Here is a 25,913-nt window from a genome sequence, read left to right on the forward strand (position 1 = left end):
AGATAGTTTGGACATGTAAAGTGGAGATGCATAGATACCAATGAAGAGATGGGAGAGGTTGGCTTTGATGGGTGTGACTTGTGAGGAGAGGTAGAAAAAAATGAAAAAGTATTAGAAAGACATAATTAAACAAGATATGGTGCATTTTTAGCTTACCGAGAACATGAATGTACATAGAAGGATATGTAGACCGCACATTAGGATAAAAGATTAGTAGGAAGATGAGAGTTGTCTTACTTTTCATCGAGCTGTGCTTGATGGTCATGTGGGGCACAATATGTGTTCACTTTCTTAACATAATATTAGCATTATTCTCATAGTTTCGTGCCTTCAATTTTCTATTATCATCAGCAATTTTTGTAATTCAATTATCGCATTACATCATTATTGCTACAGTTCCTTTTTTCTTGAATATCACGTACCATTTTCTTTTGTTTGCCCCATCTTCTCCGCTATTGGAGAAAACCTCTCTGCTTCCATGTAATAGAAATAAGGTTTCCATACACTCTACCCTTCCGAACACCACCAATAGAATTAAATTGAATTTAAAGAACTCTTTCACTGAAGTGTTTGATACTGTCATTGTAATCGTTTCATCTTTCTTCTTCTTTTTATACCCTGGAGAGGCAGTACTTCGATATCCATTTAGCAACAAAAAAGAACGTTCAACAAAGTTAAGAGGCAGCCTTTATGCTACAAGAATTTAAGGACAAGAATCAATAAGTTATTCATATCGAGAATTATTCTTTTGGGGCGACAACACTAAACTTTGCAGCCCAACTCGGGAGTGAAAGGGCGAAAAGGCGGGGCTAAAAGGAAACATTGGGCAAATGAGAAGGAAACTAAAGCTGGAAAGACCTCATAGCTCGCAGTGAAACAAGCCCCTACAAATGACTCTTACTTGCAGTTCACTAAATATGCATCCCAACCTTGAAGCCAGTATTCACGAGCTGCCTCTGCGGGGTTAGCAGCCTTGATAATTCCGCGACCAACGATAATAATATCACTGCCTCTATCAGCAATTACCTGGAAATAAAAAATTATACATAATTTTAGCCAGATGTTAAACAGGATGTATCATACTTCACTCGTTTTCATCATTGATAGGTCAACGCTCACCCAAATGATATATCATTGATACAATGGAGCTGGCAGGCAGGGAAATCAAACTTAAAAAACAAGAAAGTGGGATGGTTTTGTAACTAACCAGAGTTTGAGAAGTTGAAAGGAAGATTTAGAAGTGAAAAGTTAGGGAATGCTTTTGGTTTTCCAGGATGAAGAGGAGTTCAAAAGAAGCAACTGCTAAGAAACCATCATTTTATTTACATATCCAATGTAATCCCACAGGTGAGGTGAGGTGAGGTGAGGTGAGGTCAGGGGAGGGAGGTGTGTACGGAGTCTAGCCCCTACCTTGTGAAGATAGAGAGACTATTTCAGATAAACCCTTGGCTCAAGTATCAAAATACATGTAAAGCAAATAGAGTAGCGAACTTCCATTTCATCCACCCGCTCCAAGAAAGGACAATCAGTCATATGAATGTGAGAAGGGAAAAAAAAAAAAGGAATGACAAACTGTTCAGCTCTTCCGACTTACAGAACCTATCATTCCGTTTTATTTTTAAAATTTTGATAACTATCGCCAGCTTGCGCGAACCTTGGACTGTACGAAATGAAAAAAAGAAAAGAAAGGAAAATATTATGGTAGCAACGGGGACTTACTGAATTTGGAGTGTTATATTGTTGGCCTAAAGCATCTCCTCCTTTTACCAATTGAACACCAGGTGTAGCATGGATGAGGGATGGGTTTCCAAGTCCATTAGGCCAAGAAGCAGGATTCACAGAGATGAACCCAATGATGAAATCTGAGTGATCCTCAGCAATTTTTACTGCTGCTGCTGTGTAGGCTCCCGTGGCTAGGTTACCCGCAGAGCTCATTTCTGCCAAAAGCAGCAGGCCCCTACCACGCGGCAAGCCCTAAGTACAGGAGAACCAAATTAGATCTAAATGGAATTTTTAGAGCTCAATAGCTTAGATTATCAGTAAAATTAAACAAACCTTGAGTTTCAGACCATCAACAATTCCTGGACCAGAAATAATGTGCGCATTAATTATATCAGCCCAATCTAAAATGCGAAAGATACCTCGGCAGACAACCAGATCAATTTAGGATATTAAATTGAGCAAAAACAAATATGAGAAAGGAAAAGAAATCTGACATTCCCTCAACCTTCAGCTTGCATGGTCACTTTATTTCCAATGTCAGCAAATTTACGGTCTTCGAATATTAAGAAGCTGTGTTTGACTGCAATCTACGGAAGAAAAGAAACAATAACAAGGAGTCACATAAACTTTAAGATCTCTACATATGGCAAAAACAAGCATTATTTATAAGCCATGTCCAATATCACTTTTCTATTCAACTTGCAACTAGTGCCAAGTCAATCTCACATTTGCATACATAATTTAAGTAAACAAGTACTTCCATCACACAATATGCTGTTATAAATACCAAACATTTTACTGCTGCTCTAGCTATCACTGCAGTGGCAGAGCCACAGTGCTGGCCAGGGATTCGCAGAACCTAGTAGTCTTGACTTAAACGATATATTTGTGTGGAAAGTTCCATAAATATGTATAAATAACCTATTTAGAACCCAATAAGCAGAAAGAATTGTGGTCCAGAGCTCATAAATTAAAAATCATGGCACCATCACTAGCTATCGGCCTAAGAAACGAAGTCAGTTTTCAGAGGAATATCTAAACTTAAGCTACTCCTTGGATGCAGTGATTGAGCTCTTTAAGATTAAAGTTGCAATCCTGCCCGGCTAGTCATATATTTTATTAAATAGCTCATGCACGTGTTGAAGGAATAAAGAATCCCAGAAATACAGTAAACATGATCCAAAATTTTCTGAACAAGACAAAATGAAGCACAAACTGCATCATCAATTCATCATCCATCAGAGCAGGTTAATGAGCACTAGTAACTTACCGATCTAAGCTTAGAACCGAAGTCAGGAGTGAAATCGGGTAATATATCAACATGTGTTTTTAACATGCAGATTTCAGGTCCAACCTGTATAGAAGATTAACAATAAACTTGTCAAAATATTACACATGACAGCAGTGGCGGAGCCAAAATTTTCATCAAGGGGGTTCAAAATCCAAAAATATAGACACACGAACTAACCGAAGGGGGTTCAACATCAATTACATATACATAAAAAATAATTTTCACTATATAAAAATAGTATAATTTTCCGTCGAAGGGGGTTTAGATGAACCCCCTAATCATAAGGTGGCTCCGCCACCGCTGACAGGCGCAAAGAGTCAATGGACAAAGATTAAATAGGAAAGTAGGAAGGGCTTTTGATTTACACTTTTGTCACAACAAATTAAAGGAGATATATCACAGTTCATATGCTAAATGCAGCTGCTAGTTAACTTTCATAGGCTTTGTAAGCCTCAAAAATCTGATTTTTTGTCAGTTCATTTGACACCCACAGACAAGGTAAAAGAAAGTCTCTACAACTTATGTGACACAAATTCAAATATAACAAGCAAGAACAGCAGTGTAGTGGTGATTTTCATATCTCACCAGCACGTTCCTTGTTAGCAGAAATTACACGTACATTTCGCCTAACGCTATTTGTATTGTTTCCCATACCTTATTCAAGAACGATTACAGATCAAAGAACAAAAGGTACTATGCATTACCTTGTCAGCAATAGCTAGCAGTTCAGCAGCTGTGGCCACATCAGCAGCCAGACACAAATTAGTCTCCTTCTGCACCATAATTTCAAACAACTTCTTCCCTGTAGGATTTTTTGCAATCTTTGCCCTCTCTCCATATGGTAATCTGGCCCTGGTCTTTGTTTCTTTCACTGGCGCAGGAACAGCAACCTTGCAGTTCTCCTCCAAGAATTTAATCACCATTTTCTGTTTCCTCTGAAACTCTACCCTTTTCCTTTAGTATCCTCACCATCTCAGTCAGTTTCACCATTGAAGGCAGTGTGATTCCATTCTCAGCCAAATTTTCCCTTCCTCCTTGCTCTCTGTCCGAAAACAATCACCAAACAAGCAACCTCAGGAAAAGAATAGCTCAATACATCACAAAACTGTGCTACTTGAATTTCTCCAAAGATACTAACACCAAATGTAAATATTAAGGCAGCAAACAATTCTCTTATCCCATATAAGTACAACCTGTAGCTTTTTTTTAAAGAACGGTAACAAGTACAACCGGTATATAACAACAATTGTATGCCACCATTTTTCTTTTCACTTGTGCTGATTATGTTTATGCTCATCTCTGAACTCTACTTCTACAAACACTCCACTAGTTTTAAAATGCAATATACCTTGCACTTAGCCCTCCATTCTTTTGGCAATTAATTTTGGTCTATCCCACGCCTCCCCCAAAATGACAATATCTTTTTTTCCAACAACAGCTCAATCTAATATAAACTAATGCTTCATAATATTTCAGATTTGATACTAAAATATTCAACCAAATTCCCAAGGGTAGAAGTACTTTAGGTCCAAACTTGTTATGGAATTTTCAGTCTAGTCCAGTAAAAAATGTAAGAACTTCTAGTTTTCCGGAACCCTTTTTTTGGTTGAATATTGGATTGAGATGGTCCAAAGGAGTGATATGCAAGGTGAGGGCACGCACAGTATAGTAATTTCTATAAATTATTATTTCTGACCTATTATGTCCCAACACTATACTCTTACAATTCTTGAAAGCCTAAGGTGGCATTTTTGACATCAGATTTTTGCCCCCCCAAACAATAAATAATAACAACTTTTGCAGACAATGCTGATCTCAAAACTTTAAAAATCTTTCCGTGAGATGTACAACAGCTCAAAAGCATTTTTCAACTTGCATTGTTCCATTTGTTTGTTCATTAACATGATTATTCACATTCAGAGTTTTAAAAAAATGACTGCTGCACAACTCTTTTGGAAAAGGTTAGGTTTTTTCTAATAATTGTGTTGTCTAGACCAGCTTGAGCTCAGCTCAACTAATACTACAGGATACCTAAGACCTCCCACCCCCAACAACCAGTCGTCTAGACACCACAAAAAATCAACTAAACGGAGATGGGGAGCACAAGTATTGCTAAAATAGCAAAGAATTTTCACTTATCAATTATAAAAACAGCATCATAACCTCGACTAATTTCGCGGAATACCTGAGCCCTTCCAACAGCAACAGGTAACTTGTAACTCTATCCAAGTTAAAGTGTTTATCTAAGTATTATGTTTATTTTTTCCCGAAGAGCTTGTCCAAGTACCACAAAATGAAGACAAATTATGCCATATTGAACCTAAAATAAAACAAATCTTTCACCTATTAATCATAACAATCGCATCATTAATCTCTTTTTTATTCGAAACGCCACAAAAATAAAGGCAATTAACACAAATTACGCAACATGAGCTATAATTTTCACCTGTCAATCATCACTACAGCATCAGTAACCTCTAAACCAACAGCACGAAGGGAAGCAGCAGTTTCAAGCACAGAAGCTCCACTAGTAACTAAATCCTCAACAATCAAACACTTCATCCCTTTCTCAAACGCACCTTCAATAGCTTTCGTCGTTCCGTAATCCTTCACCTCCTTCCTCCTCATCACCATCGGAACATCACCAGCAGTCGAAATACACGTCGCTATAGGTAACGCCGTATATGGCACGCCACACACGACATCGTAGATAGTCGATGATGGAAGGGAGTTAACTAGGGTTTGAGAAATTTGACGGAGAATTGAAGGATACGAGACGACTAAACGGAGGTCAATGTATATTAGTGATGAGATGCCGGATTTGAGCTTGAATTCGCCGAATTTTACGGCAGCAATGTCGTGGAGCTGAAGGATTATCGACTCCATTGTCTCCCGATACCATTTTATTTTTTTATTTTTTTTTTTGAGCTACTAAGACTGTGTGAGCAAAGATACAAAGGTGGCTAAAAATTTGAAGAAAAAATTCTTTTATATTGTTGTTTTCTGGGAAATTGAGGGAGGTTTTCTTTAGGGCTTTTGCTAAAGACGGAAATGACAAACTCAAGAAGTCTCAATAAAATTAAAATTTTAATTGGAGGTGTTAAAAATAAAAAATAATATATATATATATATATATATATAATAAATATAATATTACTATTTTTTCCATTTTTAATAATTAACACTTTAGTAAATTATTATATTTCACATTATAATATTACTTATTATTTATAATAGTAAGGATTGATTTAAATTAATAATACGTTAATCATGTATTTTTAATACATTATCTTGAATGTTATTATAAATATATTATTTATTATTATTAACAAGATTTGAGTAGTTTAATTCAAAGTTTTGTCCATTTTAGTTTGCTTGTCGGACTTTGATACGGAGTTTAAGAAAGTAACTCTGTTATTATTTGCTTGTTGGGCTTTGATACGTAGTTTAAGAAAGTAAAAATATTTTTCTTTTTAATAATTGTGGTGTTCGAGCTAGCTTCGGTGTATTTTGACTAATTTCTCATGATAGGAGCCACAACCTGTCTAAATTTAAACTCTGTCTACCAAAGTTAGAATAGATGAGAAAAAATCACTTCGTATTTTTGTCGACCTCATGGTTTTGAACCCACTGTATTGACCGCTAGGTCATACCTTGGGTGCGTAAAGAAACTTCAGCTTGTCTGGTTTTGACTTAGCATCGAGTTTAAAAAAGTAATGAAGACTTTTGAATCTTGTGATTCTAAACCAAAGATATGTATAATGTATTTAAATGTCTTCTAATTTTGTGGTCTTAAACGTTACGAAAGAATTAAAGAATTGCAAAAAGAAGAGAAGCATTTTTTTTCTAAACGAATTAAAAAGGAAAGTAAACCAAACAAATCAAAACAAAAGAATTAGTATTTTTGCTTCACTAGGATATTAACCTAAGATGTTATGGTTCTCAATCCACTTCATTGACCACTGCTAGATTTTAGTTGATTGCAATCTTGATGAACACATAGAGTCTATATTGTCTTTGATAATGGTTCCCTCTGGTTTCTCTTTTTATGTGCCTATGTGGTTTAAAGACTTGTCCTTCTTGGTTAAATTATGGTCCTTTATCACAAATTGCTTGCCTAGGGCCTTATTTGCAGAATATATTTTGATGTAGAGTTTGTGAACTGACTATGGTGTAGTGTCAATGGTGTTGGCCATGATATTGAAAACAAATGAAAGTAATGTGTATTAATAGGAACAAGATATGTTGAATGGAACAAAGATAATTGTAATGAGGACTAAAGGTACTTTTCCGGTTAGGTGTGTTTGGTATTAACTAAAGCTTGATATGAAAGCATTAAAATATCATAAAAATAATATTAAAAGTACTTAATATCCATCAGATAGCAATTTGATATGATTAGGAAAGAAAATATAAGTCATAATATATAAACAGACACTCAAAACTTGTCATGAGCTGGCAAGTAAGCAATTCCAATTTTCAGAGTGCACATCAAGATACCTCAATTTGAACTCAATTGACAACTAAATACTTCAATTCGTCTCCTCGGGTGTGTCTCGTGGACACTTGAGGCTGATGTGGCTCATAAATTTTGAAAGTGTCTATATAATCATTTTGTAAGTTGGTGCGTTTAACACTTCGATGGACACAACAGAGATAAGTTAAAGTGTAGATGTGCATACTCAAATTTGGAGTACTTATTTACCATATGAGGCCAAGTTTGCGTGTCTATGTCTGTTTATGTATCATGACAAAATAGAATGTTGAAAAGCATGTAGTTAAAGTTATTCATACTTGGGTTGCAAGAATATCCACATCTTTGGAGCTGTTAAAGCCATGGACAAGGATATATAACCTAGGATAACGAAGAAATCTTTGCATCTGTACTGCATAACGTAACAACTTTCCTTATTCCAACTCGTTAGTGTTATGGACACCAACTATATATACTTAGTCAAGTCTACTCATGTTACAAATAACGTAGGACACACCAAAAGAAGAGGAAGAAGAAAATGCCTAATATTTCCGCGTCTCAATTCAGAATATCCAAATTATTCGAGAAAATATGTCCAATTACTCCAAGGCACCCCTAGTAACTTGAGCAATAAAGGAATCCATCTCCATTTGATGATCGCCACCATTCTTCACTGATTCTCTGATCTTTTTCCCAAATTCATTGGCGCGTATTCTCATTTCACGTCCTTCTGCAGAAGCCATCAATTTTTCAACAGCGTTTTTAATAGTAGTTGAATCGATTATATCATCACGGTGATCCCAATGCTTCACAACGACCCCAATTTTAAGCACGTCTGTCACCAAAATGGCATTTCTTGGCTGATCAAAATGCATGGGCCATGTCGCTATAGGCACTCCCATTGTAATGCTCTCCATGCACGAATTCCATCCACAATGACTCATAAACCCACCAGTCGATTTATGTGCCAAGATTTCCAATTGGGGTGCCCAATCTTTAACGATAATTCCCCTCTCTTTTACTCTCTCTTCATACCCTCTTGGGATTTGAACTTCCCCTTCTCCTTTTATTGCATCTCTCACTACCCAAATGAACTTCTGCCGACTCTTCTCCAACCCCATCGCGAGCTGTTTAACTTGTTCTGTCGATAAGGAGGTTGTTGTTCCGAAAGAAACAAGTATCACTGAATTTGGGGCTTGTTTGTCTAGCCACTCTAAGCATTCGTGGCGAGTGCTACTTTTGAATTCCGTTATCCCTGATACAGTCACTGGATTGAATGGACCAACAGCCCATTGCTTTGTTAACATGTTGAATCTTGCAAGCGTTTCGAGATAAGGACCCTCGAGAACTTTACAAGTATCATATAAGTTCCCGGAGCTGAATTTGTTACAACTATGTTGTAACCGCATAATTTCTATGAACTCAGGTGTGAAAGTACTTCTGATAGTTGGAAGTCTTTCTGGAAAATAAGCACCAGATGGGAGTAAAAATTTCTTAGCGATTTTCGCGATGAATGAAGGGAGATGGAAGCGGTATTTGATAGCATCCCAATATAGAGTACTATTGCTAAAAGCAGAGATAGCATAAAAACAGTAGCCATCCACATTTTCTAAAGATATCACGGCGTCTTGAACAGTGTAAGCCATCATGGAATCATAAATGACCACAACTCTACGAGTTGTGCTCGAAAGATTCTTGATAAATGCAGTCACAGGCTCGCGCAACGTTATGGATGCATCGAGTATTGGTGCGAAGAGTTTTGAGATATATGTTTCGGAAGAACTACTATCTGAACTACTACTATTAGGGGACGTAAAACAAGATGGGGTTGGGAATTCCTCGAAACGAATACAGTTAGTAGCGGTGGCTAAGTCCCAACCGTGGACTCGAGCCTTAGCCCGACTAACTACCCTACTATAACCAACATAATGAACTGGTATATTATACGACGAAATAAGACGAGAGAGATGGAGGAATTGATTGAGGTGTCCTTGTGCATGAAAAGGAACCATAACTATAGCAATTTGGCCGTGGATTTTAGAAGAATTAGCAGCAAGGGACCCCATTTTAATTTCCTTAGATACACTTCTTGTTTTTGGTTTCAGAAATCATGTATGCAAGCCTTAACAATAACAAAAAGCTTGTTTTATAAGTGATACAAATCCAAGAAAGAAAATTGTACTGGACTACTTTCAAACTAGATCAGTAGATTACACAAAAGATTAATGAAATTAGGGGTATACAGGCCAAACTTAAACCTCTAGCTTGCCAAACTAGATCATTAGATTACACAAAAGGTTAATAAAATTAGTACTCCATTTAAATTTCATGGTAGGCATACATATATATCAACTTGTATAAATAGTAATAAAGAATATATGGGGGCTAAATGAAGACATAGACCTTAATTTAGCTATCAAAACATGAATGAAGAATGACCAAATTCATTTATATGTACATTTATATATATAGTCCTATCTACATAGTCTATAATTAGTCACTACATCAAAGATGAAAAGTGATTTTCATGTAAAAATTTGTGGAACTTGATGCTAAGCACTAGATATAACGAACTCAATATTAAAAATAGTAAAATTAAATGAGAAAAATTTCACAAATGGCTCTAATATAGACCTATATTACATAGTGGAGCTACAGTTTTCAATATTTCGAGTGTGATCCATCAATCTTTACTGATTCAATATTTTACCCATTTGTTGTGTGCTGCATCTTTTTTCAAGTTAGTGGATTGTTAGAGCTTTTACCCTTTATATATATTCCATCAACAATATATATAAACATCGAGTTTAATTTAAGTTTTAGGTGATTACAATTTTAAAAATATTTACAGAGTCAATTAATTTATATAGTTAGAATTTCCTTTGTATATCTTACGGTCTGGAGTAGGCATGATACGATAAACATCTAAGTATTAGATTATAAAAGCAAATTTTTTGATACCATAGTTTGAATATTATGGTGTTTTGGTATGCATTTTAATTTTTTTTTTTTTTAATATTTAATATGGTATTCGATATTTATGAAAAATAGTCATTGATGAAACTGTTCATAATTTCCATGGACACGTTGAAAGTATAGATCTTGTAGGTTTCAATGCACTTCTTGGACTTCTTTTTCTTCTTATCTATGCCATCTTTTACCAAAAGAAGCTTTTGGGGTTTCGTGACAGCCTTGGTAAAATTTATGTAATATAGGGACTTAAAAATTTATGTTATGTGATTTTTCCAAAATGAAATTAAAGGACTGCTTTATAACCTATCCCATGAACCATCTTTCGTCATTTTCAAGAGAAACTCGATCAATACCCGTTTGTAAGGCCCAAATAAATTTTGTCCTAAACCTGCCAGACTCTGTAACAATTCGAGTTATCAACACAAGGATAATATGTATTATAATCAGTGAGAATACGAAGTACAACTGAGAAATATAATCAACAAACAATAACAACTGAAAGTCCTTGAAAAGAAATAGAAGAAGATGAGAAGCCATAGAAGAATTGGAGATGAGAAATATAGACTTTGTCCAAGGCAATACGCAATAAGCATAACCTATTTTGCTCCCACAAATGCTACTTATCAATTCGGTTACCAAACATAACCACTTAACATAGTATTGAGTTGCTTTATCAATATGGGCCTAGGCCCATTCCTGACGCTCTGGGTTGGGCCCATTGAAATGTTGAGCCCGTGCTCCTCTCTACAACACATTCCACTGTTTTCTTTCACAAAATAAACTCTCTAGTTTTGCATGATTTTTTTCCTACTTAGGGGTCTAACAATATTATGCAAGGGAAAATGTCTATGTTTGATTAGCATGAAAGATCAATTTTTAGATTATTAATGTCTTTTTTTAAAACATGCAATAATATAAGATACAACTCTATAGAGGTATGCACCATCGTTATCGAAAAATTTATGTGTGTTCAATATTTGCACCAGATAAATGAATACAAAAATATATATTTTGTATATAAACTATAACACTATAGTCAGGTTGTTTAATTGATCCCACCGGGTGGAATGTGTCCATTTGATCTCCTTATATGCCCTTGAGCAATCTTCATTTCAAGAGATAATTTTTGACGTTGAGTTAGACCCACAATATATTTTCTTAATAAGTTTAGAATTAGACTCATTCCAATTTAGGAGAATTTATAGCGGGTTAATTTGGGCAAATTAGTTTGGAGTTTGGACCCATTGGGAAGTCTATTTAGTCCAAAATGGAAATGACCTATAACAAAATTCTATCAAAAAATAAAGGGGAAAGGACAAAAATGACACCTAAAATTAAAATAATATCACAAAAATAGTACCCACAATTAAATATCAGATAAATAGCCATTCTCAATTAATTCGTGTACGATTTCCATTTCTGAACCTCAAAGTCCGATGGAATACCACCACTAACCTCTCTTTTTGTTTCTTAAATTGATTAGAAAACCCAGTATTTTTCAGCACAAGTCTCTGGTATATGATCGTACTTATCGGAACTACTCCTTCTGGTGACTCACCACTACCAGAAACGGCGAAAATCGCCGGTGACTCAATGTAATCTTGAAGTTGCTTAAGTTGTTTCTTGAAAACTTCCCACAACTTACCTAGTCTTTTAGCAGTACGTCCGGGTACTTGAGTATAGCAATCTTCTTCCACATGTTACCGTACTTTGCCTGAAGAGAGATAGCAAGATTTTGTTCATCTGGGATTAAAGATCCCTTCTTAATCAAGTGTTTCTTTGAGATGGCTGACATCGAGCATGTCATCTCCCTTTCTTTCTTTCCTTTTCCTTCATAATTTTCTTTCCATTCAAACTATTAAACCTCCGCACCCTTACCTTTTTCGATACTCCAATTTACCTTTTTCATTCCACATATTTTGTATAAAATATTCAAAAATCTACATTCAATTAGCTTTCTATATTTTTTTCATTGTAAATTTGCTCAAAATTGATACAAAAAATATTCTATATGTGCTATATGTACACAAAAACATGCACAGATTTCTATCTATATATTTGAAAAGGTGGATGGATGTGCTATATGTACTGTATCAATTTGGTATAGCTACTGTATATGCTTGTACAGATTTTCTCTGAAAAAGGTCTAATTTATGTGGTATATATATTGTATCAATGTGTTATGAAGTGTATCAATCTAGTATAAAAGAGTATCAATTGAGTATATGGTCACTACATATGCATGCATAGGTTCTCCTTCTTTCTTGTTATAAAAGTGTATCAATGTGATATAAAAGAGTATCAATTATTAGGTATAGGGATCCTCTCTCGCTTTTTTAAAAAGTGTATCAATGTAGTATAAGAGTATCAATGTGCAATAAAAGTGTATCAATTGGGTATAGAGACTGCATGCGGCCAACTGACTCCAATTATTATAAATTAGGGCAAATGACTAGAAAGGGGAAATAAATTGGGCCGACTGGCTCCAATTGTCAACATTTTCAAATTGTGGGTCATTTCTTTTCAAAATGGCTAGCCCATGTCCTTTCCCCAAACATAAAAGAAGATTTTTTTTTTTTGGCTTTGGTTGATTTAATATACTCATGATAAATTCCAAGAAAAGGAATAGAAATTGTAAAAGAACAAACACATAAATGAGAAGTGATATTAGATTGGACGAGTTAGTATGACCAAGGATATTTGTGAATTTATATAATAGAATCCAAAAATGGAGTTGGTACAAGGAATCATAGTGAGATTATTTTTATTATTTTGGCTGGAATGGTGGAGCATCAATTTTTCATTGTGAGGTTGGAATCATAAGTAGCAAAGGAAGAATTCACTTAATATACATGTTTCTTGATTTAGTAAAGATTCTTGATTATGTCTAGTTAGCTCATGCCTTTCTTCAAGTCCAATCTTATTGATAATTACAAGTAGTACTATATATTATCTAATTCACCACTAAATTTGTAGTGATTGATTATAAGGTGCAACAATTAATGGTAGAAATGAACATAAAGAAATTCAAATACTAGTATTTTATAATGGATAGTGGTTGGTAGAATATACTAATCTATCATTAATAGGAGAGAACCCTAGCTACGTAGCTTGCTTATGTAATCGAAATTGAACACGTACTATTACGAGTATTAGCTACAATTACACAAAGACTTCAATTTTTTTTTTGTTTGTTTGAATTCGAAAACTTAGAAGCTGACAAATTCTGGTCGGTGGGTTCTCGATTAATTTGAATTCATGCCGGATTAAACACGATTCTCAAATTTCATTTGCGGGGTTAGAACCCGAAGTATCTAATTAAAGGTTAAAGAATATTTGGTTTCATTGTCAGAGTATACAACTAGTCATGTCTCAGCCTCTTCAACCACTCCCCAGAGTTTATGCATAAAGCTGTGTTTGTATATGTTGCAGTCATGGCTACGCTGCTCAACGTTGATATCTTCTGCATGGGGAAGTACCAGGAACAATGCAAAGTACATCCTCAGTTTTCATTTTACTTCATCCTTATATTCAGTTATGCTGATTACTTGAACTTTCACTCTGTTGGTAAAAATTCAACTCCCGATCTCGTAATCCCCTCTCTAGTTTCTCCTTCTCTTATCCTATTTTTTTTTTTTAAAAAAAGAAAACGAAGCCTTTTTAAAATTATCTATTTTAGTTAGAGGTGTGAAATCAGCCCATAAAATTATGACCAATTAAAACCGTTTAGATTGGGCGGTTTAATGGCATGCTACTTAATCACCAATTTTAAAATTGAGTTGATAAGCAATCCAAATTGATCATGAAAATCTTTGTCCAAATATTTTTAAAAGAATATATTTTGAAAATTTGATATGGCTATATATAGTCATAATATAAAGATTCTTTTTGTAAAAACTAGTACTCAAATAAATTACAAGAAACAAATAAGAAATTTAGAACTTTGTATAAATTGGGCAAGTTGGTTATGACCCTATTTTTAACCATTTCAATTTGAGTAAACTTTGGATGGATTACTAACCTACTCATTTATTAACTTAACTCATTTAGACAAATCCAAAATTAGCTCAGTGTTGCCTCCAAGTCTCTTCCTCCTATTAAGCTCAATCTTACTGGCCCTTTAATTTGACAATTAATTCAGTATTGCCCTTATTATCAAATATTTATATGAAATGATAGTAATCAAATTCAAGATTTTTATAGCATAATTAAGTAGAATAATTTAGTTAAACAGACCTTTAATAAATGTCATAATTTTATAAGCAGGTGTCAAATCAAGAAGAGTGGTAATATAATTATTGTAATGTTTGAACTATGCAATATAATTAAATGTAGATGCATTCTACAAATGGAAAATTAAGGAGAAAAGAGGCACTATATTAATGTTGTAGAAAGGAATATGGAGAAAAAGGTAAATTGAGAATTCTATTAATAGTATGCATCATCTTTCTACTAGGAGTTATAAAGCTGCAGAAATTGAGTTTCTTTTTTGTTGATATGACATGACTTTGGCTTCCACCATTTATTGTTTGCAGGCTGGTGGTGGACTACTGTACCTTTATACCTTCTTCCATCCTACCTAGCCTACTATTGAATTTAATTTAGTGATCACTGAAGTTCCTTATTTTTTAAAAATTATTTTTAACAAAAAAAGAAAATTTATGAAAAAATTTCAACCTTTTTGTTACCTTAAATACAAAAGTAAGTTTGATGCTTTGGTGAGTAGCTTGAGAATGTCCAAGATGGTGTCTGCAAATTCTATCTGCTTTTCCTTTTAGGATGTGTTTGGCATGACGAAGTAAAATAGGTTTTTTTACCAAAAATATTTTCTTGAAAAGTAGGAGGATTTTTTACTCTTTTTTTTTTTTGGTGTTTGGTAAAAATAAGGGTAACCTAAATGATTATTCTAAAAATATTTATATATATAATTTAAATAAATATTATTGGAGATCATTTAGGGGGATAGCGGTGTGAACTTGGGGTGCGGGGGTGTTGGTGGAGGGTGCGATTAGGCAATGTAATTAACATGAAATGTTACTTATAAAATTTATTTTCACTACTTTTCACCGAAAGTATTTTTTTCAACTTTGAAGAACTTGTTTTTCTATAAAAAAAAATTATTTTTCAAAAATTTGACCAATCTGTTAAAGAATCCCACATTGGATGAATAAGGAAGGAATGATCTCCTTATATGGACATGAATAATTTTTCATTCGTAAACTAGTATTGGGGTTTAGTTAGGCAAAATGTCCATTTCTTAATATGATATCATTGCAGGATCATCTCAATTTTTGTTTTACTATCTGGTCAGTTCGCTTCTGCAGGTGAAGCTCGTTTTTGAGATTGGAATCTTGGATTAGACCCAAAGTCCATTATTTAACTCAGCCAAATATGATATAACATATTAAACACGCCCTTAATTAAATAGTGTACTTACTCGTACTATCTAAAACTAAAAGTGGAAGTTAATTAATTATTTGTTTCCCAAAGATTAATTTTACCCTTGGACTGTTGGACAGCAATTTTTGTTGTTTGAGAGTAAATTTTATAGGGACATGCATTTTCGTCTAATAGTCCAGGGAGGTTTGGTTTTCGATATGTGGAAATTATCCCGACATAAAATGTTACCTAATTAGTACAACATTTAGTTCGTATTCACTGTTACATTTAACTCCACATTCACATAAAATGTAACCCAATTAGCAGTACAACATTTGGTTGGTACTACATATATATTATATCATTAATTTTTACTAGTAATAGTAGTACAACGTCCTGTCTTTACCATTGGCGTAACCTTCGACTTCGAGTAGATATACATATGTATTATTGTTATACTAATATTCTTTTGACAAACAAATATATTCTTTAATGTTTTTACAGGGAGAAATTCAGAATTTTGAGTTTATGAGAAGATTTGAATTAAAGCTATTGAATTCTGTCGAACTCATAAGTTCTATTGTGCCCCCGCTCCTGTAACCTTGGGCACGCATAAGAAGATTGTAGATAAATTTCGTTTTTATCTCCTTGTCTGATAAAATAAAATATAAAGACTCAAGACTAAATACTATTGGAGAAAGACAGTTATATAAGTTCAATCTACATTGTGCAAATTGGATCTATTATCATATTATAAAAAGAAAGGGCGGCTCGATCCACTAAATCTTCCGCATATGGTTTAAGAAAGTTCTGAAATCAGTGGTGGAGTCAGGATTTTCATTGAGGGGGTTTAAAAGTAAATATACGGATTAATCGAAGGGGGTTCAACATCTACTATATATATATATATATAAATATTTTTAACCGTGTAAAAATAGTATAATTTTCCGTCGAAGGGGGTTCGGATGAACCCCTGATTACAAGGTCGATCCGCCACTGGCTGAAACACAAGGATCTATTGTACACAATTTTATCTTACATTTCTGTCAAAGACAATGAGTGAAGATGACAATGAGTGAAGTGGCCCATCGTATTATAAACGTTTAAAAAAAATCTAAGACAATCAGTGTGAGATGAATATATACTCTCTGACTATATAACATCTCCATGTTATTATTCATCGTAGAACATTCTATGTACATCAATGTAAAAACTAATGGACCCCTTCAGTGATTGACAGACCGGTCAAATATGGCAATTCTAATTAATAGTGTAGTTTTTTTTGTAAGAAACTACAAATACAATGAACTTGTATTAGTTCGAACAGGGAATAGTAAAAGGTGTAAGCAGTGGGTTAGGTGTGTTAAAATGGATGGATAGAGTTAAATCTCAATGGTCAAAAATAAATTGTGGTAATAAATGAGCCAACGATAGAATGACCCAAAGTTATTTAGGCTTAAATGAGCTAAGACTCAAATCATAACCTAATTTCTTTGTTTCTTACTATGTTTTTATTTCTTTATTTGTTTAAGAACCTAATAAAATAAATACTTTATTCTCGATATATAGCAATATCAAGTGTTAGTAAATAGGTTGTGAATTTAATTTTTGTCCACATTAATTAGTGCAATAATTTTTTAAACATAAATAGAAACTTTGAACTAAAGCTAATTGATCGATCATGTAGGTCGTCTTCTAGCTCCGCCATTTGATACATAAAAAATAATTTCAAAAATATTTATCAAGGTCTCTAATGGATTAATTTGGAAGTCATATGATTGTGGTTTTTTGAGTCGTATAATCACTTATCTAGATTGGTTTCATGCCTATGTTATTGAGCAAGAATAAGATAAATATCGATTCAAGTTTTAAATTAGCTTTGAATTGATCAAAATACACTAAACTAACAAATGATAGGATCCGATATGACATAAATAAATTAACTAGCTAGTCATATTTTTATGGACAAATAATTGTGCAGTAACATGTCAAATCATCTTTATCCCACTTTCTGAACCTTATACAACTACCAACCTTTTTTCTTCTATTTTATAGGCAAATAAAACACATATTCTTTCTCTAGCTGCTAATTAAGCTATGAGTTTTGTATGTAACACGAGTAGGAGAATAACCTTTTGGGCCATTTTTATTTCTTTAATTTGGTTCCCCATTTTATGAACTATCAATATTTTAGTCCTATCCCACCTGACTCTTTGATGACCTGAGGGACACTATAAATATAGGAACAATTTGCACTTCTCTTCTGCACCAAAAAAAAAAGAAGTCACAAGTCCTTAAAAAGATTAGATTTTGTTTTCTTTCTTTCCTTAATCATTTATGGCTTCGAAAATGTGTGAACCCCTTGTGATTGGTAGAGTGATTGGAGAAGTTGTTGATTATTTCTGTCCAAGTGTTAAGATGTCTGTTATTTATAACTCCAACAAACATGTCTATAATGGTCACGAACTCTTTCCTTCCTCAGTTACCACTAAACCTAGGGTTGAAGTTAATGGTGGTGATCTCAGATCCTTCTTCACACTGGTATATATTTATTATACTCCCTTATAATGAGGAGCCTTGGCGTAACTGTTTAAGTTGTTGTCATGTAATCAACACGTCACGAGAAACACCCCTGGAAACAACCTCTTGCAGAAATGCAGGGTAAGGTTGCGTACAATAGATCTTTGTGCTATATGCGAGGTCCAGCTCTTCCCCATACTTCGCATGTAGCAAAAGTTTTAATGCACCGGGCTGCCTCTAATTTTATATTACTCCCTTATAGTTTTTTTAACATCTTTTACTTCATCCGTCCTAATATACGTGACACTTTTTTCTATTTTAGCGCATCCGTCCTAATATATGTGACACTTTTTTCTATTTTAGCGCGACCACTTAGTTATAAATTCTTATTTCATCATTATAAATGGAGTTGATTTATAGTCTAGAAATTTCTAATATTTATTTTAGACCACAACTTCTAAATTTTTTTAATCTTTATTAAACTTCATAGCTTTTCAAGTATTGCCCCACATAAACTTAGACAAATGCAAGTGATACATTTATCTTCTAATTATTATTTATATAAGTATGAATATTTGATACCTCATAAATGGGGACAGAAAGAGTGGTACGTTTCTCTTCTATGATTTATATGAATATGAATATTTGACCTCTTTTGTTGTTTTCAATATTCAGATCATGATAGATCCAGATGTACCTGGTCCTAGTGATCCATATCTCAGGGAACATCTACACTGGTACAGACATACGCCTTTAAACTAACTCTTTCAATTTTATTTTCCATCTTTTTCAATTGTTTACATTTGTAGGAAAATGAAATGGTTATCCTATGATGTAACTGATCTTTCTTTCTTTTTTTTTTTTAAAAAAAAATGTTTATTATGACATGATTTCATCAGCAAGTACTCATAGAGGTGGCTAATATATTACATATAGAAGTAGTACCACAATAAAGATTAAAAGTATGTACTACTACTATATATTGCACTAAAATGATGAGTAATAGTATTATTTAACTTAGAATAAATGTAATCAATATATAATAATAACTCAATTCACAATAAGCTAAGATATTTAGCGAATTTGTTAATATATATGTATGAAATTAATGAGAAAAAGTTATTAGGTTCACGTGAACTCACAAGTGTTTGCACCTTCGAATATATTTGCTAGCAATTTATTGGCAGTTATCCCCTTTCTAGAACATCAAAAAAAAAATCCCAGAAAACGCACTCTCTGGCAAATTTTAAAAATATGTTCCTAATTTAATTACTTGTTGACAAGAGAGTACCAAAAAAGAAGACTGCAAAATGGTGATATTACATGGTAACGGAAAAAACGTACTCGATTTATGATAGAATAAAAGTGACATATATTTTGTGCAATAATATTAATAGTTGACAAATAACTGAAAAGAGGATTTGACCATCTTTACAGGATTGTCACGGACATTCCAGGCACTACAGATTGCTCATTTGGTATGTATCCTTAGCCATATACTTCCAAATAACATTTTTCTAAAAATTACATTTTATTTGTCATAGATATATACATATATATGGTACTACTACATATTTTCTTTGTTAGTATGCAAATATACATTAGAATTCGCGTGTTAGTGATGGGATTAGGTATTGATTCTTAATTTATTTATACTAATAAACAACAAGAAGAAATAAAGTGTTTACTCCTAATTTCCTACATGAAAAAATATACCTGGCTATTCCTTTTACGACAGTCAAAAAATTTTCCCACTAATATTTAACCTATATACAAAATAGTATAGTTTTTTTGGAGAAGTGAACACCTTCGATATCATCGTACAATGTTTTCGCATGTAATAATGCATAACTAGGCCTCAGGTTCAAATTAACAAGTAGTTGAGATTGAGTAACCATGTTAATGTAAGTCCATTTAAACTCATATATGAATCTTCAGTAAACCCAAATGCAGGTAACTATAGTCTGTAAAAGTGTAAAACTGTTGCATATATATATCAAACTCTTTAATCCTGTCGATCAGTGCGTATAAATTAAATCCATTAATTAACTAATACTAGTAAGTGAAAAATTGTCAGGAAGAGAAGTGGTTGGGTATGAGATGCCAAGGCCAAATATTGGAATCCACAGGTTTGTATTTTTGCTGTTCCAGCAGAAGAAAAGGCAAACAATATCGAATGCAGCACTCTCCAGGGATCGATTCTGTACTCGAAAATTCTCAGAAGAAAATGAACTTGGCTCTCCTGTAGCTGCTGTTTTCTTCAATTGCCAGAGGGAAACCGCTGCCAGAAGACGTTGATGATATATATGACTATTGTTTTTCGGGTTTAGTAAAATCTATGACTAGAAGAAGCAGGTTAATAATTTCAAAAAGACGTTAATGTTTTATTTGGGGGGTATTGTTGTTGTTGTTACTAATTAAATGCATGTACTACTCATCGATCTTACAAGATCATCAGGGATACATGTAATGTAATAGTAGAGTGGAGTGAAGACTTGGAGTACCATGTTTAATTTGAATAAGACCTATATATATATATGGGTTGTTGTTCACCCTCTTGAATGTAATGGCCAAGGTGCATGTAATATTAATCATTGTAAATCAATGTTTGAATTACGACTAGTTATCTATGTGTGTTTTATCGTGTACATGTTTTTGTTGTCTCTATATTTTTCACCTTTTTTGTTTCATAATGGTGTGGTCGGGACAACTGAAAATGGCCAACCAGCCATTTTTTGGAAAACAAATTACTAACATTTAACTATATTGCTTCAAAACTATTCAATTTTTAGCCGTTACAAATGCAAAAATAAAATTTGAACGAAAATAACCTAGATACAACCCGTGGGCAAACTTCATGAAAGTTTATTGGAGTTTGAACATTTATAAAAGAAAATAAAAATTAGGAATTTGAAGGTCACAAAATCTAGTGCAGCTTGTTTTTTTTTTTGTTGAAATATGATTTCCACATTTAAAAGTGATTATTTCTCAATTAGATTTCAAATGATTCTAAATATTAACGAGCGGTCTAAATACTGGTCAAACTCGAGCTAATTTTAATTTTACACTAATCTGTCAAAAGATCATGTATCCACAACTTTCCCAAAGTATAATTTTCTATCGTCAAGTCTTATGATACAGTAAGATCTTCTCTATTTAAAAAAGAAAAATCTTCTCTACTTATTAGTCTATCTAGCTACCAAAGCCTAATTGCGTTAATTACTAGTATCATATATAGCGGGGTTACTTGTCAATTAATTAGATGATCTATTAACGCTAATCCATAAATCTCAAATAAAGTAACTAACTTTTGGATAAGTGCATAAATCTTAGCTAGTGTTTGGTTATAAATGTTGAGAATAGGTTTTGAAATTTATGTTCAAATATCTATTTAGTCATCATATTTCTTCAAATGCATTCAAATTTTCAAGAACTAGCTCATACTAGGATTTGCGACTTTCTCTCAGAAAACTTCAACAACCGCTGTCCAAACGAAACTTCAAATTTCCAAAAATCACAACTTCAGAAACTTAAAATTTTAAGTTTCAACTTCAAAATCTATGATCGAACAAGAGCTTATATTCAATCCAAAACTCTAAAAATGACAAGTTTAGGTTTTCCTTTTGACTTCTACAGTCAAGTGCAGCTTAGGTCTGTGGTGGTCTTAGACTCTTAGTTCATTTGTTTCCACAAATTCCTCTGGATTTGATTCCCCTCTCCTATGGATCCCTTTAGCTACTAGCTAGATTATCTCAAAGAGAACTTTAATTTGTAGCACCCAGAGCCCATAGCTAGCTATATATATATATATACAAAAGATTTGTAACATTAATTTACTAAATCTGATTGAAAACAAGCATTAATAGAATTTTGGAGGTGTTTAAGAACAGAAAATATTGATCGATGCCTAGATGTTATAAAAAGTTTTGTTCTTCTTAGCTGTAAGTTCGCATGCAGTGACAAGAGAGGATGACATTGTCCTTCCTGATTCCTCGTACACAACATTTAGTTTATAACTTTATATATACCATATTATATTATTTTAGAATGTGTACTAATTAACAATGACGGTTTGAGGAAGGCAGTGGGTATGATGCCTTAATCCTATCTTTATAATTTATAAGGTAGAGAGAGATTGTTTTTGATATATTCTCTGCTTAAGTAAAACATATGAAAATAATGCAAAGGAAATTCGGTAATGAAGAAGCCATAATAAAAATAAAGAGAAAAGAGAACAATATATAGCAATAACAAATAACGACGGAAGTGAAACAACATGCAATAACAATATCAACGACTAAGATAGTATGAAAGGAATAATTATAGTACCGACAAGAGAAACTAAACAATGTTCAACTAACTAGTGACAGCCCACCATAATCTTTGACCTCCGCATCCTTCAATCTAGGGTCATTTTTCTTGTAAGTTGTAGATGTGTAATGACATGTCTAATCACCTATTATGAATAATTGTTCGGTCTATCTCTACCTTTTCTCACACTCATAATAATCAACCTCTCTCACCTTCTCATTGGGACATCTGTACATCTCGTCTTTGATCACATTCTCGAACCATCTTAGTCTCACCTCCTCATTTTGTCCTTCACGGAGACTACTTTCACTTTGTCCTGAACATCATCGTTCCTAATTCTACCTCTCCTTACATGCCCACACATTTATTTCAACTTCTTCATTTTCACTACTTTCATCTTTTGAACGTATGGGTTCTTGAGCGGCCAACACTCTGCTCCATATAACATTGCTGGTCTAACAACCATTTTATAAAACCTACCTTTCCGTCTCTGTGGTACATTCTTATGATCACACAAGACATCATATTCGAACTTCCGGTTCATCCATCTCGCTCTAATACAATGTGTAACATCATCGTCAATCTCCCATTAAGCCAAAATACTTTAAACTTACTCCTATTTGAGATGATTTGTACACTTATCGATCCTCACTTCCAAATCAGGGGTAAATGACAACAACAATCAAATTCAAGCCTAATTAAGACAATCCAAAATTTCAGAGTCTATTTTTAACGCCACAAGAAAACTGAATTGAGTATAATTACAGAATTAGACCTATTTATTTATCGGCCTTCATTTCCCCCTTCTTCGCCCGCGTTTTTTAGATTATATATATAATTATTCTCTCTCTTTTTAGGTATCTGAAACTCACTTCACCTGATCAATAAGATAAAGCTCATCCTACAAAAATATTCTTCATTTCTCAAATTTTAAGTCAAATTGGAGATTTTTTGAATTGGAATGTTAGAGACTGAAAGCACCACGCTTTTCCACCAAGCAAATGACCTTCATTAACAGGAGAATCTAGGATTTATAGAATACCGATGCACCATTTAAAAAAAGAAAGGAAAAATGTATGGAGTGAGAATTGAACACAAGTCCTCTAGGTAAATGACTTATATTTCGACCTAATACACCACTTGGTCTTCTTGTAGCATGGATGTGACCGGATAATATTATACTAATTCTAAAATTATACATCAAGTATTTAATTTACGGAGAAAATACGGATTCACATGACAGTTTTTTCTACATAGATTCGCCACTGGTATTAACTAAATATCTAGGAATGGTACGATCGATGTAGAGATTTAATTATTCCCTCCCTTCTATTTTATGCGGCATACTTTGATCGGGCACAAAGTTTAAGAAATAAGAAAAAACGTGATGATGTTTATCAAATTGTCCTTTATTTAAAAATGTAATACAGTACTATCTTTAATTAAGTGAAAGTGTGGAACCTTATACGTGGGATCAATTAAAGTAAAAACATAATTATATCTTTAAATAATCACAAAATAAAGGAAAACAACATTGTTTTTGAGACAGATTAAAAAAAATAACCGTACATGTAGGTAGGCCACGAAGGGATAATAGGAATATAACATTTACGACCACATATAGCTTTGTACTTGAAGAACCAATAGGTTTAGTTCTAAAGCTGGAAACTAGAGCCAATCAAGTAGGGATATTTTTCAAAACATAAAGGTGTGACCCCCCACCCCCCAAAAAAAGGAAGGCAAAGAGAGAAGAAAGTTGGGGATGGGGTGGGTGGACATTGGGGGACTCCTAATTTTAGACACGTCGTCTAAAAGTAGGGTTGTACTACTCTATATATATGTAGACTGAATCTGAAATCTGCATGCAAAAATGTGGGTACGAGAATAATAAACCACACCTTTCTCAACAGAGAAACACATGATATTAGGTCACTTCTTGGAGAAAAACAAGGAAAAAGGGTTTGGGGTATAATTAACAAGAAGCCCCACCAATAAGTGATTGTAATGGAATGATATATAGGTCATTGATCTGTACATATATAGGTAGAATCAATAATCTATCTATCGGATTGATAATCGATCTAATCTAAACATCGATCGAATAGATAATAGATCTGCCTCAAAATTAAAATGGGTCATTTTTCTAAAAAAACAAATAAAATTATAGTCTATTTAATTAAAAAAAAGATTTGAAAAAATTATTTAACAAAAGATCCCTAGATATCAAGCACCGAGTGAAAAATTAAAATTAATATGAGACAAGAGGCCCCATTTGCTTTGCCTCTTCAAGTGCATCTAAGGTTTCATTCTGGAAGATGCTTTCAACATTTTGCTTTTTCACTTCCATCTATGCTGTCTCTATTCGGCTGGCGCAAAGCTAGAGTTTCACTGTATGTATGTTACTCCGATTCTTAAAAAAGATCCAGAGTGCATACTTTTAGGATTTGATATGAGCGCGGCAATACTTAGAAAAGTCAATTCAACGAGCATAGATTAAGTAATTTATTTAGAATCCACTAAGTCGTTTTTTTCAAAAATTTAGAACCCGTCAACTTAAAATGCCGATCGAATCAGCCAGCAAAGTGAGGAAAAGGAAGAGAAAATGCAATTGTGTGATTCTAATTTATGTGATATAGTTCCACTAAAAAGACAGACTTTTCAAAGTTATAATCTTTTCTCAAACAGTACCCCTTAATTCATTTTTACTTTTCACATCGTTAAACTATATGAACAAAGATAGCACTTTATCCTATTTCAGGGATCGTCTGATTGGAAAATAAGTTATCTCAGAATTACTAATTTCGGGATTAATTTTCTCACCCTCGAGGAGGGATAAGAAAAATTCTACAATCCTGGAATAGAGTTATCCATGCATTTTGTCCCAACCACACATGGGATAAGCTTCTCTTCTAAATTAATCCCGAAATGAGTTATCCTTATCCCTCCTACTAAACGACCTCTTATAGTTTTCGACCATCTAAATAAAGTAGCCGTTTGGCCATGAAAACTAAAAATTTCAGGAGTTGCAATTGAAGTTGGAGTTGAATTGGAGTTAGAGTTGAGTTTGACCATGTCTTTTTTGAAAAATAATTTGACTTTTTTTTTTTAAAAAAAATATGATTTTATGCCCTAACTTTTACAAATTATCAAAATCACCCAACTAAAATTTACCTACTAATGGAAAAAGAACACAATTAGCCACTATTATAAAAACAATTAGATATACATGGTCATATTTAATGA

General features: G+C 33.5%; 2 protein-coding genes and 1 pseudogene across 2 annotated transcripts; 1 reads left to right on the forward strand and 2 right to left on the reverse strand.

Moving 5' to 3' along the window:
• Positions 1–664: 664 nt before the first annotated feature.
• LOC107875652 lies at positions 665–6,088 on the reverse strand (annotated as a pseudogene).
• A 1,961-nt stretch (positions 6,089–8,049) lies between these two features.
• On the reverse strand, positions 8,050–9,553 carry LOC107873850 (zeatin O-glucosyltransferase-like). Its single transcript, XM_016720786.2, has one exon. The coding sequence runs from the start codon at positions 9,551–9,553 to the stop codon at positions 8,087–8,089; it is 1,467 nt and encodes a 488-aa protein (XP_016576272.1). The 3' UTR covers positions 8,050–8,086.
• An 8,383-nt stretch (positions 9,554–17,936) lies between these two features.
• LOC107874651 (protein SELF-PRUNING) lies at positions 17,937–20,995 on the forward strand. Its single transcript, XM_016721411.2, has 4 exons — positions 17,937–18,380; positions 19,035–19,096; positions 19,797–19,837; positions 20,437–20,995. The coding sequence occupies exons 1-4, from the start codon at positions 18,177–18,179 to the stop codon at positions 20,655–20,657; spliced, it is 528 nt and encodes a 175-aa protein (XP_016576897.1). The 5' UTR covers positions 17,937–18,176; the 3' UTR covers positions 20,658–20,995.
• Positions 20,996–25,913: the final 4,918 nt, after the last annotated feature.

The sequence above is a fragment of the Capsicum annuum genome, chromosome 6, assembly GCF_002878395.1.
Source record: "Capsicum annuum cultivar UCD-10X-F1 chromosome 6, UCD10Xv1.1, whole genome shotgun sequence".
Classification (NCBI taxonomy): domain Eukaryota; kingdom Viridiplantae; phylum Streptophyta; class Magnoliopsida; order Solanales; family Solanaceae; genus Capsicum; species Capsicum annuum.

What these genes read in the sequence shown, in the direction of transcription:
- LOC107873850 (XM_016720786.2), bottom strand. Translation starts at nt 9,553, where the DNA reads ATGGGGTCCCTTGCTGCTAATTCTTCTAAAATCCACGGCCAAATTGCT.
- LOC107874651 (XM_016721411.2), top strand. Translation starts at nt 18,177, where the DNA reads ATGGCTTCGAAAATGTGTGAACCCCTTGTGATTGGTAGAGTGATTGGA. An exon ending in TCAGATCCTTCTTCACACTG is followed by an intron (nt 18,381 to 19,034) that starts GTATATATTTAT and finishes TTCAATATTCAG; the next exon opens with ATCATGATAGATCCAGATGT. An exon ending in CACTACAGATTGCTCATTTG is followed by an intron (nt 19,838 to 20,436) that starts GTATGTATCCTT and finishes AAAAATTGTCAG; the next exon opens with GAAGAGAAGTGGTTGGGTAT.